General features: G+C 38.0%; 1 protein-coding gene across 3 annotated transcripts; it reads left to right on the top strand.

Moving 5' to 3' along the window:
• The first annotated feature begins 418 nt into the window (after nucleotides 1–418).
• LOC130955792 (protein CELLULOSE SYNTHASE INTERACTIVE 1-like) lies at nucleotides 419–10819 on the top strand. 3 transcript variants are annotated; one of them, XM_057882760.1, is made up of 8 exons: nucleotides 419–634; nucleotides 1003–1171; nucleotides 1709–1782; nucleotides 2144–5204; nucleotides 5363–7907; nucleotides 8602–9056; nucleotides 9762–9878; nucleotides 10376–10819. In XM_057882760.1, exons 2-8 carry the CDS (start codon nucleotides 1106–1108, stop codon nucleotides 10514–10516), a joined length of 6459 nt encoding a protein of 2152 aa, XP_057738743.1. In that variant the 5' UTR covers nucleotides 419–634; nucleotides 1003–1105; the 3' UTR covers nucleotides 10517–10819. The 3 variants fall into 3 exon arrangements, with proteins under 3 accessions (XP_057738743.1, XP_057738745.1, XP_057738744.1); XM_057882762.1 differs by lacking the exon at nucleotides 419–634 and adding an exon at nucleotides 764–786; XM_057882761.1 differs by lacking the exon at nucleotides 419–634 and adding an exon at nucleotides 845–901.
• Nucleotides 10820–15569: the final 4750 nt, after the last annotated feature.

Below are 15569 nucleotides of genomic sequence, written 5' to 3'. Positions count from 1 at the left end.
AGAAGGTGCAATGAAAACGTGCCGTAACAGTATGTGGAGGAACTAACGTCAACGACGAAGAACAAACCAGTGAAAAAGGAGGAGAAAAGAACGATCGAAAAAAAATGAGAAGAAGAAGGGATGTAGTGCGTCGTACGTGAAGTAGCGCGTAATTTAATTTTATTGTTTAATGAACTTGTAAAGCATACAAGCCAATACAAGCCCTAATGGCTTGTATGCAGAACTTTTCCCTTTTTATTAATAATAATAATCTTAATTTGTTCTTTTAGGCATGTGTGTCTTACTGTCTTATAAGTTATAACACGTGTTAGTTAAAAATAAAAAATAATAAGAGAAATAAAAGAGAGAGAGAGAGAGAGAGAGAAAAGTTAACAAATAAACGTTAACTGTGAAGCCGAAGCTTAGCCGTTAAATTGAGCGTTGGAATCTCTGAGCTGTAAGCTGTCGGTGCTGTTTTCTCCACTGATGACGGCGACACATTCACACACACAATCACAGCATCCGATCACCACCACACCACAAGCTTCTTCGCTCTTCACACCCTTCCTATCCCATCCCATCCCATCATATTCCAAATTTCCAACCTATATAAACAATAAACCACCGCCATTTTCCCACTCTCTCCTCTCTCAAGGTTCTATTCCCATTCCTCTCTCTCAACTTACTAACATCGCTTTCATTTCTCACACACTTTCATTTTTAATCATTCCTTTCGTTTTTTTTCCTGCCGTGTTGATCTAGAGTTGACTAACACTCACTACATGCTTTCCTCTCTTCACTTCCTCGGTTGTTGATCTGCATTTTTTTTTTTTTGGTTTGTGAAATTTCACCGTGCACGTGTAGTGTAGACTAAATTGATTCAGATGTAGATACTAATGATGGTTATTTCACTCCAATTGATGTGATTATTATAAGCATTTGATATTTTAGAACTAATTCGCGTTAGTTTTCGATTGACTGATTCATGATTGGTTTCTGATTTGTGCATTCGTGCCGTGGCAGGGACAGGGAGGCTTTGATGTTCTGATAGTCTTTCCAGAATAGATCTGGAGAAGGGGGGCACTGTCCTGGACTAATCCGATTAGGGAGTATCCTTGCACCGAATATGGCAACCACGTTGACTTGGAGGTTAGCTGCCAACAATGGCACCACCCTCGCTGCTAATGACCTGGTACTTCAGTTCTGCACGACTTCCATTTTTTTCGTTCTTATTTTCCTATCTAGTTTCATCCTTAATTCGTGACTCTGACATCTTGATGGAATAGTTAGTTAGTTAGTCAGTTAGATATTTGTGGTACATATGAACGTATGGGGATACATATGCAGCTCCGTAAATTTTTTTTTTCATTGTTATTCGCATGGTACACTCTGTTTTGCCACAATCCTAAAATAAATGAGAAAAAAAAAAAACTTAGTTGAAGCAATGGTCTTATTTGATCAAGATGGGATATGTTGTGGTTTACCTAATGCTTAGTTTTCCATGGTTTACAGGATTTATAAATAGGGGAATGAGTAAAGAGATAACTCGTTTCAATGTAGTACGGAATTAATAAGGAGAGTAAGGAAAGAACAATATCACATGCTTCTAAATTGATATTGTATTGTGTATATATTATTAGCAACTTGGTGTGGTAAACATATGGAACTATTTAGAGATATACAGACATTCCGTTTGACCTTCTTGAATGTCATTCTTTTTCTATTGCAGGAAAGAAATGGTGATGGGAAGGTTCAAGATACAGAGTCTCCAACACCCCATTCTGTTTTGAAGATGGGACTGAGGTTAGTTAAACCTTAAAACATGCCTTTAAAGTTTAAATCTTGTCAAACAGGAATAATCTGCAGCCTAGTAAAATGTTGCTTGAGTCAGTTGTTTTACTTTCTTCTGTTAGAGGCATTTTATGCTTTAGTCTCATTGATTCTGCTTGCAGTCAAGCTAGCACCTGCGAATACATCTTCTTGTACTGGTGTTCTAGTCTGTTTTCTGTGTCAAAATGTCTGATACAGAATGTTTTTCTTAAGAACTTCATACATAGAACCAGCTAACTTGATATTTTGTTATATGGATTATGGAAATTTGAATATTTGGGCATACAAATCTTATATACAAACATGTGTATCTTAAATTAATATTCTGTTTCAGAGAACGTAGTAGCAGCATGGAGGATCCAGATGGGACATTGGCAAGTGTTGCCCAATGCATTGAGCAGCTGCGTAAGAGTTCATCTTCTATGCTAGAGAAAGAGAACTCCCTGAAGCAGTTATCGGAGCTTATTGATATGCGTGAAAATGCTTTTAGTGCTGTTGGATCTCACTCTCAAGCAGTTCCAGTGCTTGTTTCCCTTCTCCGGTCAGGATCCTTGAATGTGAAGATACAGGCAGCAACTGTCTTGGGCTCCCTTTGTAAAGAAAATGAGCTGAGGGTTAAAGTCTTGCTTGGAGGATGCATTCCTCCATTGCTTAGTTTACTCAAGTCCAGTTCTGGTGAAGGTCAAGTAGCTGCTGCCAAGACTATTTATGCTGTCTCTCAAGATGGTGCCAAAGATCATGTTGGTTCAAAAATTTTTTCAACTGAAGGTGTTGTGCCAGTTCTTTGGGAACAATTGAAAAAGGGCATGAAGACTGGAAATGTAGTTGACAATTTATTGACTGGAGCATTGAAGAATCTCTCCAGCAGTACAGAGGGATTCTGGAATGCCACAGTACAAGCTGGAGGAGTGGACATATTAGTGAAGTTACTAACAACAGGACAGTCTGGCACTCAAGCCAATGTGTGCTTTTTACTTGCGTTCTTGATGATGGAGGATGCATCTATTTGTTCAAAAGTGTTGGCAGCAGAGGCAACAAAACATCTTCTCAAACTATTAGGCCCTGGTAATGATGCCCCTGTTAGAGCTGAAGCAGCCGGGGCGCTCAAATCTCTGTCGGCTCAGTGCAAAGATGCAAGACGAGAGATAGCCAATTCTAATGGCATTCCTACTCTGATTAATGCTACCATAGCACCTTCGAAAGAGTTCATGCAAGGAGAGCATGCTCAAGCATTACAGGAAAATGCTATGTGTGCCCTAGCGAACATCTCTGGTGGCTTGTCTTCTGTGATCTCCAGCCTTGGTCAAAGCCTTGAATCATGCACTTCAGCTGCACAAATTGCTGACACTTTAGGGGCTTTAGCTTCGGCTCTTATGATATATGATGAAAAGGCAGAATCCACAAGAGCATCGGATCCTTTGGCAGTTGAGCAGACATTACTCAATCAGTTTAAGTCTCAGTCTCCCTTCCTTGTGCAGGAACGGACCATTGAAGCGCTGGCTAGTTTATATAGTAATCCCATACTATCAATTAAACTTACAAATTCCGATGCAAAGCGTTTGCTAGTTGGTTTAATAACAATGGCTGCCAGCGAAGTGCAAGACGAGCTTCTAAAAGCTCTCTTGACACTGTGCAATAGTGGAGGCAGTTTATGGCGTGCACTTCAAGGCCGTGAAGGAGTTCAGCTGTTGATATCTCTTTTGGGACTTTCATCAGAACAGCAGCAAGAATGTGCTGTTGCCCTACTATGCCTTCTGTCTAATGAAAATGATGAAAGTAAATGGGCCATTACTGCTGCTGGTGGTATACCTCCGCTTGTGCAAATTTTGGAGTCAGGATCTGCAAAAGCAAAAGAAGATTCAGCAACAATCCTTAGAAACCTATGCAATCATAGTGAGGATATACGTGCTTGTGTTGAAAGTGCTGATGCAGTTCCCGCATTGTTGTGGCTATTAAAGAATGGAAGCGCAAATGGGAAGGAGATTGCTGCAAAAACCTTGAATCACTTAATCCATAAATCTGATACAGCAACTATTAGCCAGCTTACAGCACTATTGACTAGTGATCTACCAGAATCTAAGGTTTATGTCTTAGATGCCTTGAGAAGTATGCTTTCTGTTGTTCCTCTTAGTGATATTTTACGCGAAGGTAGTGCTGCGAGTGATGCAATTGGTACAATGATAAAAATTTTGGGCTCAACCAAGGAAGAAACTCAGGCGATGTCTGCAGCAGCTCTAGCAGGACTTTTTGAAACAAGAAAAGATGTGCGTGAAAGCAGCATTGCTGTTAAAACTCTTCTATCAGTCTCGAAATTGCTTAATGTCGAATATGAAAGTGTCTTGATGGAAACCTCACACTGCCTGGCTGCAATATTTCTTTCAATCAAAGAGAACAGGGATGTAGCTGCTATTGCTAGAGATACATTGTCTCCATTGATTGCACTAGCCAACTCCTCAGTTTTGGAAGTAGCAGAGTTGGCAACATGTGCTGTGGCAAATCTTATTTTAGATGGTGAAATTGCAGAGAAAGCTGTTGCAGAAGAGGTTATCATGCCTGCTACAAGAGTATTACGTGAAGGCACAATTTCTGGAAAAACACATGCAGCAGCAGCAATTGCTCGCCTCTTACATTCTAGGCAAGTTGATTATGCTGTAACAGAATGTGTGAATCGTGCTGGTACTGTTCTTGCGTTAGTTTCTTTTCTAGATTCTGCCATTAATGGATCTGCTGCCACATTGGAGGCTCTAGATGCACTTGCTATTCTGTCCAGATCAGAAAAAACCAGCGGAAAGAGTAAACCTGCATGGACAGTTTTGGCTGAATTCCCTAAAAGCATAAGCCCTATAGTCCTGTCTATTGCTGATTCTACACCAACATTACAGGATAAAGCTATTGAGATATTATCACGACTATGTAAGGATCAGCCTCTTGTCTTAGGGGACACTGTTGCTACTGCATCTGGATGTATATCTTCAATAGCTAAGAGGATAATTTCCACTTCCACAAATGTAAAAAAAAGAATTGGAGGAGCTGCAGTGCTTATTTGTGCTGCAAAAGTAAATCATCAGAAACTGCTGGAGGATCTGAACTTTTCAAACTTGTGTGCCGATCTTGTTCGATCACTTGTTGATATGCTTAATTCTTCAGACTCATCTTTGGCCAATCATGGAGATGACAATAGGGAAGTCATCAGCATTTGCCGGCATACACAAGAAGAATCCAGTGATGATCAATCAAACAGTGGCACTGCCATTATATCTGGTGCCAACTTAGCTATATGGTTACTGTGTATCCTTGCTTGTCATGATGAAAAAAGTAGAATTGCAATAATGGAGGCTGGAGCGATTGAGGTTCTCTCAGAGAAGATCTCAAATTATTTCTCACAGTATAGTCAGGTAATAAGTGCATTTTTCCATGACATTTAAGTCAATAAAAAATAAATACACAAACCCACTTCATTAACTCATGTAATAGTTACTAGTCAAATATATATTACGAATAACTATATTTCTGTGTATTAATGTTTCTGTGATCTTTTATGGCGAAATTATAGATTGATGATAAAGAAGACAGCAGCATGTGGATTTGTGCTTTGTTGTTGGCAATATTATTCCAAGATAGAGATATTATACGTGCACATGCAACCATGAAATCTATACCAGCTCTTGCCAATTTGCTGAAGTCAGAAGAATCAGCAAACAAATACTTTGCAGCACAATCAATAGCTAGTCTGGTCTGTAATGGCAGCAGGGGAACACTTCTTTCTGTGGCTAATTCTGGGGCAGCAAATGGACTCATCACATTGCTTGGCTGTGCCGATACTGATATTCAGGATCTTCTGGAATTGTCTGAAGAATTTTCTTTGGTGCGTTATCCTGATCAAGTTGCTCTTGAGAGGTTGTTTAGAGTTGATGACATCAGAGTTGGTGCCACTTCTCGAAAGGCAATACCTGCCCTTGTTGATCTGCTTAAACCAATTCCAGATCGTCCAGGAGCACCATTTTTAGCACTTGGGCTTTTGACCCAGCTTGCTAGAGATTGTCCATCAAATAAGATTGTAATGGTAGAGTCTGGGGCCTTGGAGGCAATAACTAAATATCTTTCGCTAGGTCCTCAAGATGCAACTGAAGAAGCTGCTACAGATCTGTTAGGAATTCTGTTTGGCAGTGCTGAGATACGGAGACATGAATCTGCGTTTGGTGCTGTCACTCAACTTGTGGCTGTCCTGCGTTTAGGAGGAAGAGCTGCAAGGCATAGCGCTGCAAAAGCCTTAGAAAGTTTATTCTCTGCTGACCATATTAGAAATGCAGATACTGCTCGACAAGCTGTTAAACCCTTGGTAGAGATTCTTAATACAGGTCTAGAGAGGGAGCAGCACGCTGCAATTGCTGCATTGGTTAGGTTACTGAGTGAAAACCCTTCAAGAGCACTCGCTGTTGCAGATGTGGAGATGAACGCAGTGGATGTTCTTTGCAGGATCCTTTCATCAAATTGTTCAATGGACCTCAAAGGGGATGCTGCTGAATTGTGTTGTGTTCTTTTTGCAAATACAAGGATTCGGTCTACGATGGCTGCTGCACGCTGTGTGGAACCTCTGGTCTCTCTCCTTGTAAGTGAGTTTGGTCCAGCTCAACACTCTGTTGTTCGGGCATTGGATAGGCTTGTTGATGATGAGCAACTCGCTGAATTAGTTGCTGCACATGGTGCAGTTATCCCTCTTGTTGGCCTACTGTATGGTAGGAACTATGTTCTTCATGAGGCCATATCGAGAGCTCTGGTCAAGTTAGGAAAAGACAGGCCTGCTTGTAAAGTGGAAATGGTGAAAGCTGGAGTTATTGAAAGCATACTTGACATCCTTCTTGAAGCACCTGACTATCTATGTGCAGCTTTTTCGGAACTCTTGCGGATATTGACAAATAATGCTAGCATAGCTAAAGGACCATCTGCTGCTAAAGTGGTAGATCCCCTGTTTTCTATGCTGACGAGACAAGAATTTGGGCCTGATGGACAACATAGTGCATTGCAGGTTTTGGTTAATATCTTAGAGCATCCACAGTGTCGTGCTGATTACACGTTGACTTCCCACCAAGCTATTGAGCCTCTTATCCCTTTGCTTGATTCTCCAATATCAGCAGTACAACAATTGGCTGCTGAACTTCTCTCACATCTACTTTTAGAAGAACACCTTCAGAAAGATCCAGTGATTCAACAAGTAATTGGCCCGCTCATCAGAGTTCTTGGTTCTGGTATACACATTTTGCAGCAGAGAGCTATGAAGGCCCTTGTTAGTATTGCACATATATGGCCTAATGAAATTGCAAAAGAGGGTGGTGTTGTTGAAATTTCCAAAGTAATATTGCAAGCTGATCCTTCCATTCCCCATGCTTTATGGGAGTCTGCTGCCTCTGTTTTGGCATGTGTTCTGCAATTTAGTTCTGAATTCTACTTGGAGGTGCCTGTTGCTGTTTTAGTAAGGTTGCTTCGATCTGGCTCAGAGAGCACAGTTGTTGGTGCATTAAATGCCCTTCTTGTGTTGGAAAGTGATGATGGAACCAGTGCAGAAGCAATGGCTGAAAGTGGTGCCATAGAAGCTCTCTTGGAGCTCCTAAGATCTCATCAATGCGAGGAAACTGCTGCAAGACTCTTGGAAGTATTGCTAAACAATGTGAAGATCAGAGAAACCAAAGTTACTAAATCAGCCATCTTACCATTATCCCAGTACCTCTTGGACCCACAAACCCAAGCACAGCAGCCAAGGCTATTAGCAACTTTGGCTCTTGGTGATTTATTCCAGAATGAAAGTCTTGCTCGAACAAGCGATGCAGTTTCAGCTTGTCGGGCTTTAGTGAATGTGCTCGAGGAGCAACCAACAGAAGAAATGAAAGTTGTAGCCATATGTGCTTTGCAAAACCTTGTAATGTACAGTAGATCAAATAAAAGAGCAGTTGCAGAGGCCGGTGGTGTTCAGGTGGTTCTAGATCTGATAGGTTCTAGTGATCCTGAAACATCTGTTCAGGCTGCGATGTTTATAAAACTTCTGTTTTCAAATCACACTATTCAGGAGTATGCTTCCAGTGAAACAGTCAGAGCAATAACCGGTGAGTTCACTTATCATGATGGTGTTGACACATCATTTTATTCTGATCAACTGGATAATATTTTGTTTTCATGTAATTCATAGAAGGATGTCTTTGTTACTTTTCCTCTGATCATGGTCCAGATTTCCTCATATTTGCATTAACTAATTGTTCTCTCATAGTAATTCATTTCTTTCTACCTTTCTATAAGCCCAGGCATACCTTTATTTTGAAATGTTTTTCATAAGCAGATTGTTACATACGAAGAAGTTAATGGGTATTTTAATGATAACAGAACTGGTGGGTTTTTTGGGTGAAAGATAAAATGAACGGAAGGAACAAGAAAAAGGTTTTTTTTTTTTTTTTTTTTTTTTTTTTTTTTTTTAAATTTGTGAACTTGAGGTGATTGCTTTACAAGTTGAACAACTTGACTCTTCATCAGCCAATATAACCTCGTTGTGCAAGATAGCCTAGCACTCTGCTAAGTTTTATATTACTGTAACTGAAAAAATATAGGTTGAAGTCTGAAACATATATAACTCGAGAATATGTAGATGCTGTTTTAATCGAAGTTGATTTTTGAACATCAGTAATTTGCTGTGTTTAGGTTGTTTGCTATGCTATTAGGAACACCACACCTCTCTGTCCCCCAACCCCCACCCCAAAAAAAAAATTCTGTAATCAATGAGCTAACACAGTTTTTATGGTCTTTTAGCTGCTATTGAGAAAGATTTGTGGGCTACCGGAACTGTGAATGAGGAGTATCTGAAAGCCTTAAATTCTCTATTTAGCAACTTCCCACGATTGAGAGCAACTGAACCGGCAACTCTTAGCATTCCTCATCTTGTTACATCCTTAAAGACAGGCTCAGAGGCTACACAGGAAGCTGCCTTAGACACACTCTCTCTGCTCAGGCAAGCTTGGACTGCATGCCCGGCAGAAGTTTCAAGAGCTCAATCCATAGCAGCTGCAGATGCTATTCCTTTGCTACAATACTTAATCCAGTCAGGCCCGCCTCGGTTTCAGGAAAGGGCAGAATTCTTGTTGCAGTGTTTGCCTGGTACACTGGTGGTGATCATCAAGCGTGGTAATAATATGAAGCAGTCTGTTGGAAACCCAAGTGTTTATTGCAAGCTGACACTTGGCAATACTCCTGCACGGCAGACCAAGGTATATATTTTCTCTTAAGCAATAATTATTGCATATTATGATATTATGATCTACTCTTGTGCATGGGGTGAAGGGACATGGGTGTAAAATGTACAGACAAGTAGATCGATACATTATATAACCTTACTATGAGACTTATAGATGATTGTATCTCCATGTCTCTTGATAAAGTTACCTACTCTATCCGAATGAAAATGGAAATGATCAATTACCATATCCTTTATATAGCTGTTGTGTGTGAGTTTTTAAGTTATTGGTTTTGAGGAGGAAGCTAGAAGAGAAGGGCTTGAAGTATGAAGATTAGTTCATTTTACACAAAAAGTTTTTTTTTTTTTTTGGGGCAGGGTAGACTTTAAAGTTCAACCCCTTCTTTATTCCATTCTCCTCTAAAAATCGAAACTCATTAACAAACTTAAAAGAAAATTTCTGCTGGTCATGCATATTGCCACTGTGGGTTTGTTGACACATTGTAGGCTATAGAATACAGATATGATTTATGTGAAAGTACATAGCTTTTATGTTCTTGTCCCTTCCCTAATGACAATCTTAAGTTCTTAAGGGTTATATATTTATTGCCTGAGTAAGTGAGTGTATCATGTAACACTAGGAACAATGTATTTTCTGCTGAATAAGGACTTTATCATAGATCAGTTTTCCTGGTAGAATATACCAAATTACTAATGACGGTGAGAATGTGCTTATCAGGTGGTCTCAACTGGCCCCAATCCGGAATGGGACGAAAGCTTTTCATGGGCCTTTGAAAGTCCTCCTAAAGGCCAGAAGCTTCATATTTCTTGCAAAAATAAGAGCAAAATGGGGAAGGTAAATGCTGATATTTATTCAGTTCTTTCCTTTTGAGTTAGGATTGATTGACACTTCTATCGATTGTTACACCATTTAGTAACTTTTTTTTTTGTTCATGTAATTTTTTAAAATGCCAACCATTGGATTAGAAGCTTGTGTGTTATAGATCCTCTCTAAACATATATTTATCTCAACCAAAAATCGTGTTATACCTTTTATATACTTGAAAATTAACGTGATATATTTGTTCAAAATATACATAAACAAAACTTTATTTAATTACAGGATTATTGATGTGATGTCCGATTTCGATGAAATTTTGGTATAAATTATCTTTCATTATATATTATTGTAATGCAATGGTTAGATAGATAAAATATATGTTTTATAAAAAGTTATAATTGACGTAACTTTAATCAAATTGGTATTATTCGATCCTAACTCTCTATCTATAAATTAATTAAATTTTTGCTTTTACATTTCCACTGAACCTGTTTTTTGGTATCTGATTACAGAGTTCATTTGGAAAAGTGACAATTCAAATTGATCGGGTAGTAATGCTGGGAGCAGTATCTGGAGAGTACACACTCTTGCCGGAAAGTAAAAGTGGCCCCTCAAGGAATTTGGAAATAGAATTTCAATGGTCCAACAAGTGATACCCTTGTCCTTTCTTAGTATCAAGCTTTGGATCTGGAACATAGGGTACATGGTTTAAATTAAATTTTTTTCACATTTTCTAATATTTGTCATGCTTTTGTAATGTGTATATAGCTGCAATTGTTTATTTTTTTGTCTCCGGTTCCAGACAAATTCTTTTATCATTAATATTCTTTGTAACTTTAAGGTGTAAGTTACCTTCATTGCCTTAGGATAAACACTAGCAGGCCTGCTTGGAGCACCTTATATGCTTTTTGGATGATGTCAATTTCGGGAATATAGTGGGTCTGTTTTATCATTTATGCATTGTGGGGTTGTACAATGGCGAGCAAATTCGTCATAAAAACAATAATATGAAGTGTCATGTTGAGGTCGCCAGAAGAAGGGGAAAAAATGTCATGTGATGTTTTTTAAGATTTAAATGGGTTTACTTTGGAATTGTTGGTTCATATATATATTTTTCTTAAAAATCAAAACTAATATTTGATTGGATAATTCAACAACTAAGCCATATTTAGATCAAATCAAGGTTATTAAATTGGGATACATATCTTGTATCAAAAAGTCTATTTTTTTTGTATTGTATATTCTATTGTATCGTATTGTGTATCGTAAGATATATAAACAATAATAATAAATAAAATAAAACTTTTAATATTCAAATAACTATATCATTCATGTCAGATATAGACTAAAAAAATTGCAAGTAAGTTCTGTAATTTAAGATTTTAGAAAGATCAAAATTCTTAAGTAGGAAGCAAATCAAAATTTTTTATTTCATAAATTATCAGTTATCGTTTATCATTCTCCAAGATCAATATTGCTAAGTTCATCCTCTTCATTCAAAGTCAAAATCTCTTTTCCTTCACCTATAAATTATAATAATCTCTTCAAATTCTTATTCATCTCATATTATTGATTTTTCCCTATCAATGATCTTTATATTAAAGTTTCTTGGACCTGGAAAGAAAAAAATTCAATGAATTATTGTTGAATATATAATTTTTAGTATAATTTGTTTTAGAAATATATTTAATTTAAACTGAACACAAGCTTTTTCTATATGCAGACCATCATGCGTCGACGAAGGAATAAGATTCATGGTATTTTTCGGGAAGATGGAACTTAGACTAACGATATAGAGGATTTGAAGGCGAAGACTAATAAGTTCTTCAAGAAACTATTTTGTAGAAGAGAACAGGTTGACATTGATGCTCTTGGTGATATTCCCCTTCCTCAGTTAAGCCAGGAGGCGTGTAGATGCCACGTGGAGCCGGTCACTCTAGAGGAGGTTAAGAAGGCGCTAGGTCCTGATGGCATCCAGGCATATACTTTTTCAAGGAGTATTGGAATTACATTGGGAAAGATGTCCATTGTAAGCCTGCGTTTTTCGGAGGACATATGGATGCGTCAATTTTTGAAACTCACATTGTGCTTATTCTAAAGGTTGGGATACCCACATTTTTTAAAATTTCAGACTTATCAGTTTATGTAATGTGATGTACAAAATTATTACTAAAGTTTTTGTGAATTATCTTCGACCTTTTCTTTCTGACATTATTGGCCTACTTCAGGGAGGATTTATTTTAGGTAGGGAAACAACAAATAATATTGTCATAATATAGGAGATTCTTCATTTTATGAGAAAGACGAAATCCAAAAAAGGAACTTTAGCTTTTAAAATTGACTTAAAAAAAGCGTATGACAGAGTTGACTGGAGGTTCTTGGAGCATTCTCTTCATAATTTTGGTTTTTCTAACCAGGTTGATTATGAATTGTGTGGTTTCTTCTTCTTTATCTATTTTGTGGAATGATGGTAAGCTTGAGAGCTTTAGTCCAGATAGGGGACTAAGGCAAGGGGATCCAATGTTGCCTTATTTGTTTGTTCTTTGCATGGAGAGATTGGCTTGTAACATTTTGCATAAGGTGATCGAAGGAGAGTGGGAATCATTTTCTGTATCCAGGGGGTTTTCTTATCTTATGTTTGCGGATGATCTCTTACTTTTCTACAAAGCTAAGAAGAGACAGGTTATTATGGTCATGGAAGTTCTAAACACTTTTTGCAAAGCATCTAGATTAAAAGTTAATTTTAAGAAATCTAAAGCAATATTATTCAAAAAATGTTTCTAACATAAAGAAGGAGATGTTTACCACGATATCATCTATCTGTTTTACTTAACACTTGGGTAAATATTTAGGTGTTAACTTGGGGCACCCGAGAGTGTCTCGGATTTATGCTATACAGACTATTGACAAGAAATCTAAAGCAATATTATTCAAAAATGTCTAACATAAAGAAGGAGATGTTTACCACGATATCATCTATCTGTTTTACTTAACACTTGGGTAAATATTTAGGTGTTAACTTGGGGCACCCGAGAGTGTCTCGGATTTATGCTATACAGACTATTGACAAAATTCAAGCATCATAGAAAGGGAGACTGTTGAATAGAGTTGGGAGATTATGTCCTGTTAAATCGATCATATCACCTAATCCTATTTATCAGATGCAATGCTTTCTTCTTTCAAACTATGCTTGTGAAAAGATTAATTCTCTCATTGGACAGTTCTTTTGGAAGGGTAATACTAATGAGAGATATTTCTCTTTGGCCAATTGAAAAATATTAATTACTCCAAAAAATTTCGATAGTATGGGCATTCGAGATTCTTCTCTATTTAATATTGCAATGATTGGTAGTTTTGCAGATGCTAAACTTCCATGAAAAATTGTGGGACCAAATTATGCTCAATAAATATCTCAAAAAGTCCTTGAGCTTAGAATTTCCTGTTCCAAAGATTGCATCTATTTGTTGGAGGGGCATTGGAAAAGTAATGCAGCTTTTGCAAGAGGGTTTGGCTTGAAACCCTGGTAACTTGGACCAATCGGTTTGGTTTGATACTTGGCATCCAGGAAGCAAAATCTGTGATTATCTCCCTTTTGTCCATATCCCTGATACTTAATTGACCTCCTCCCACTCATTCAATCACTTGCTTGTGATTGCAGCCATTCCCCGAAAAAGGGAGAGACGAGGGAATCGTCTGCTCCCGTTCATGTGACGAATCGAACATCGTTAGGTCCCGAATTCCGCGAACCACTGGACCTACACCAAGATCTCCATTACGTCGTACGATATATCGATCCGAAGAACTAGTTGTAAGTCATCCATTCTGCTCCTATCTAAAGTGATGCTAGGCTACTTCACACGGGTGCGCTTCGCTCGGCCACATAACATGTTTTAAGCTAACTGCATGTCGAGCGCTTAAGCGGAGCTTGTGGTCACTCGTTCCTCGCCTGTTCCAATCCTAGTAAAGAGCTTCACATCCGATTCTACACTACATACGATATTCCATTCCGGCCCTCACTAGCTCTTCGCTTGGTTGTACAAAGAGCATGCCCGAGGGGCTACTATGCAAACCGCGCACTTGAAGGAGGTTTGGAGTGAATATGGTTGGCGTTTTGAGTGAATTGCGACACCATTATTAGAGTTAGTTCTCCACATGATGCAATCTTCCAACTAGTTTTGGCAGCACACAGTTGAACCTGGATGGGTTTGGATAGTAAATATTAGTAAAGGTTATTCAACCAAAGAGGGATATGCATAGTTACTAAAGAGGAGGATTCAGTGAAATGAGGGATGAAGTTGGAAATGGTTATGGCGGGCAAATGCCCCGGAGAAAGTGAAACTCCTGGTGTGGTTTGCCATTCATGATTCCCTACCAACGGAGGCTTTCTGACACCGGTGTGACTCTGAGTCGAACATGTTCTCTCAATGTGGTGAAAAGACAGAATCGGTGATGTATTGCTTGCTACGTTGTCGACAGGCGCAAGACATTTGGATGAGATTGGTAGAGCAGTGACGAGGGCAGTTTAATCGGAGTTTGGAGGGCTAGAGGAAGCAGGAATTTAAGGGTTAAGTTAGAATTTGAGTTATAATTTGGAAACCTTAAGTTAGATACCTAAATTCTAGCTTAGTTTATAACTTTTAAGTTTTAAAATTGAGTGTCGAAGTTTTAGGATCGCCTCTGGCTTTCTCAGGACCGTATATGTTATGTGTGTTGGGCAATATTACTATGCTAAGAACCTCCGGATCTCATTCCATACATATATTTGTGATTTTCAGATGCAGGTCAAGAGGCACCTCGTTAGGCGTCTGGAGTTCCTATCTCAACGGAGTTGGGATGTCATGTTTTGGGTATTTTGTTGTAGATGTATATTTTTGTATAGACTTCTCCCTTATATTGTTTCGCTCTTGTACCTCACAAAGGCTTTTGATGGTGAACTAGGGTTTATTTTGAGTATTTTGGAAACTTGGGTTTTGTATATATACTTATGTAAATATCTTCCGGCCAGTCTTAACTTCGCAGGTTGAGTATGGAGTTTGAATATTTGTATCCTTGACACTCTGTTCTTATTATATATATATATATATCTTTCACGGTTTTGCTTAAACCTTCCTTCAAGGCTCCTCGATTATTAAAATCCTTCAACTATTATTATTATTATTATTATTATTATTATTATTATTATTATTATTATTATTTTAGAGGTCGTAATACTTCACTACCTCTGTTTTACGATTTAAGTGTAACACTTTATGTGGTAGGGTGTTACATCCCTTGTCCTACCTCTTCAAGCAGTATATTGAGGACCCTAAATTCTTAACAATTGAGGATCCCAGTTTTAATGCATGAGATTGCTACTGTTCATATTTCATAGCTATTTATGATATAACAATTTTCTTAATTTTGGGTAATTGTAATCACTAAATATTCTATTATTGCTACTACTTATGTTATTATTTTGCCTCTAACCTTCTTTTACAGGTCCTTTTATTCATGCCTTGGTGACAAAGGGAAGTAAATGTGATGATATTAGAAAGACATTTGATATGAACTTATATCTATTTTTAATATATAAAAGTAGATACATAAGCATGCACTACATTACTTTTGAGACATTTCTTTCCTCCTACTAATGCCATGTCAGCAATATTGCTTACTTGGCACAACTTTAGAATCAACCACTCAATTCTTGCCAAATCAACTATTATT

This window comes from Arachis stenosperma, chromosome 10, assembly GCF_014773155.1.
Source record: "Arachis stenosperma cultivar V10309 chromosome 10, arast.V10309.gnm1.PFL2, whole genome shotgun sequence".
NCBI lineage: Eukaryota > Viridiplantae > Streptophyta > Magnoliopsida > Fabales > Fabaceae > Arachis > Arachis stenosperma.
This window is presented reverse-complemented; position numbering and strand designations above follow the sequence as displayed.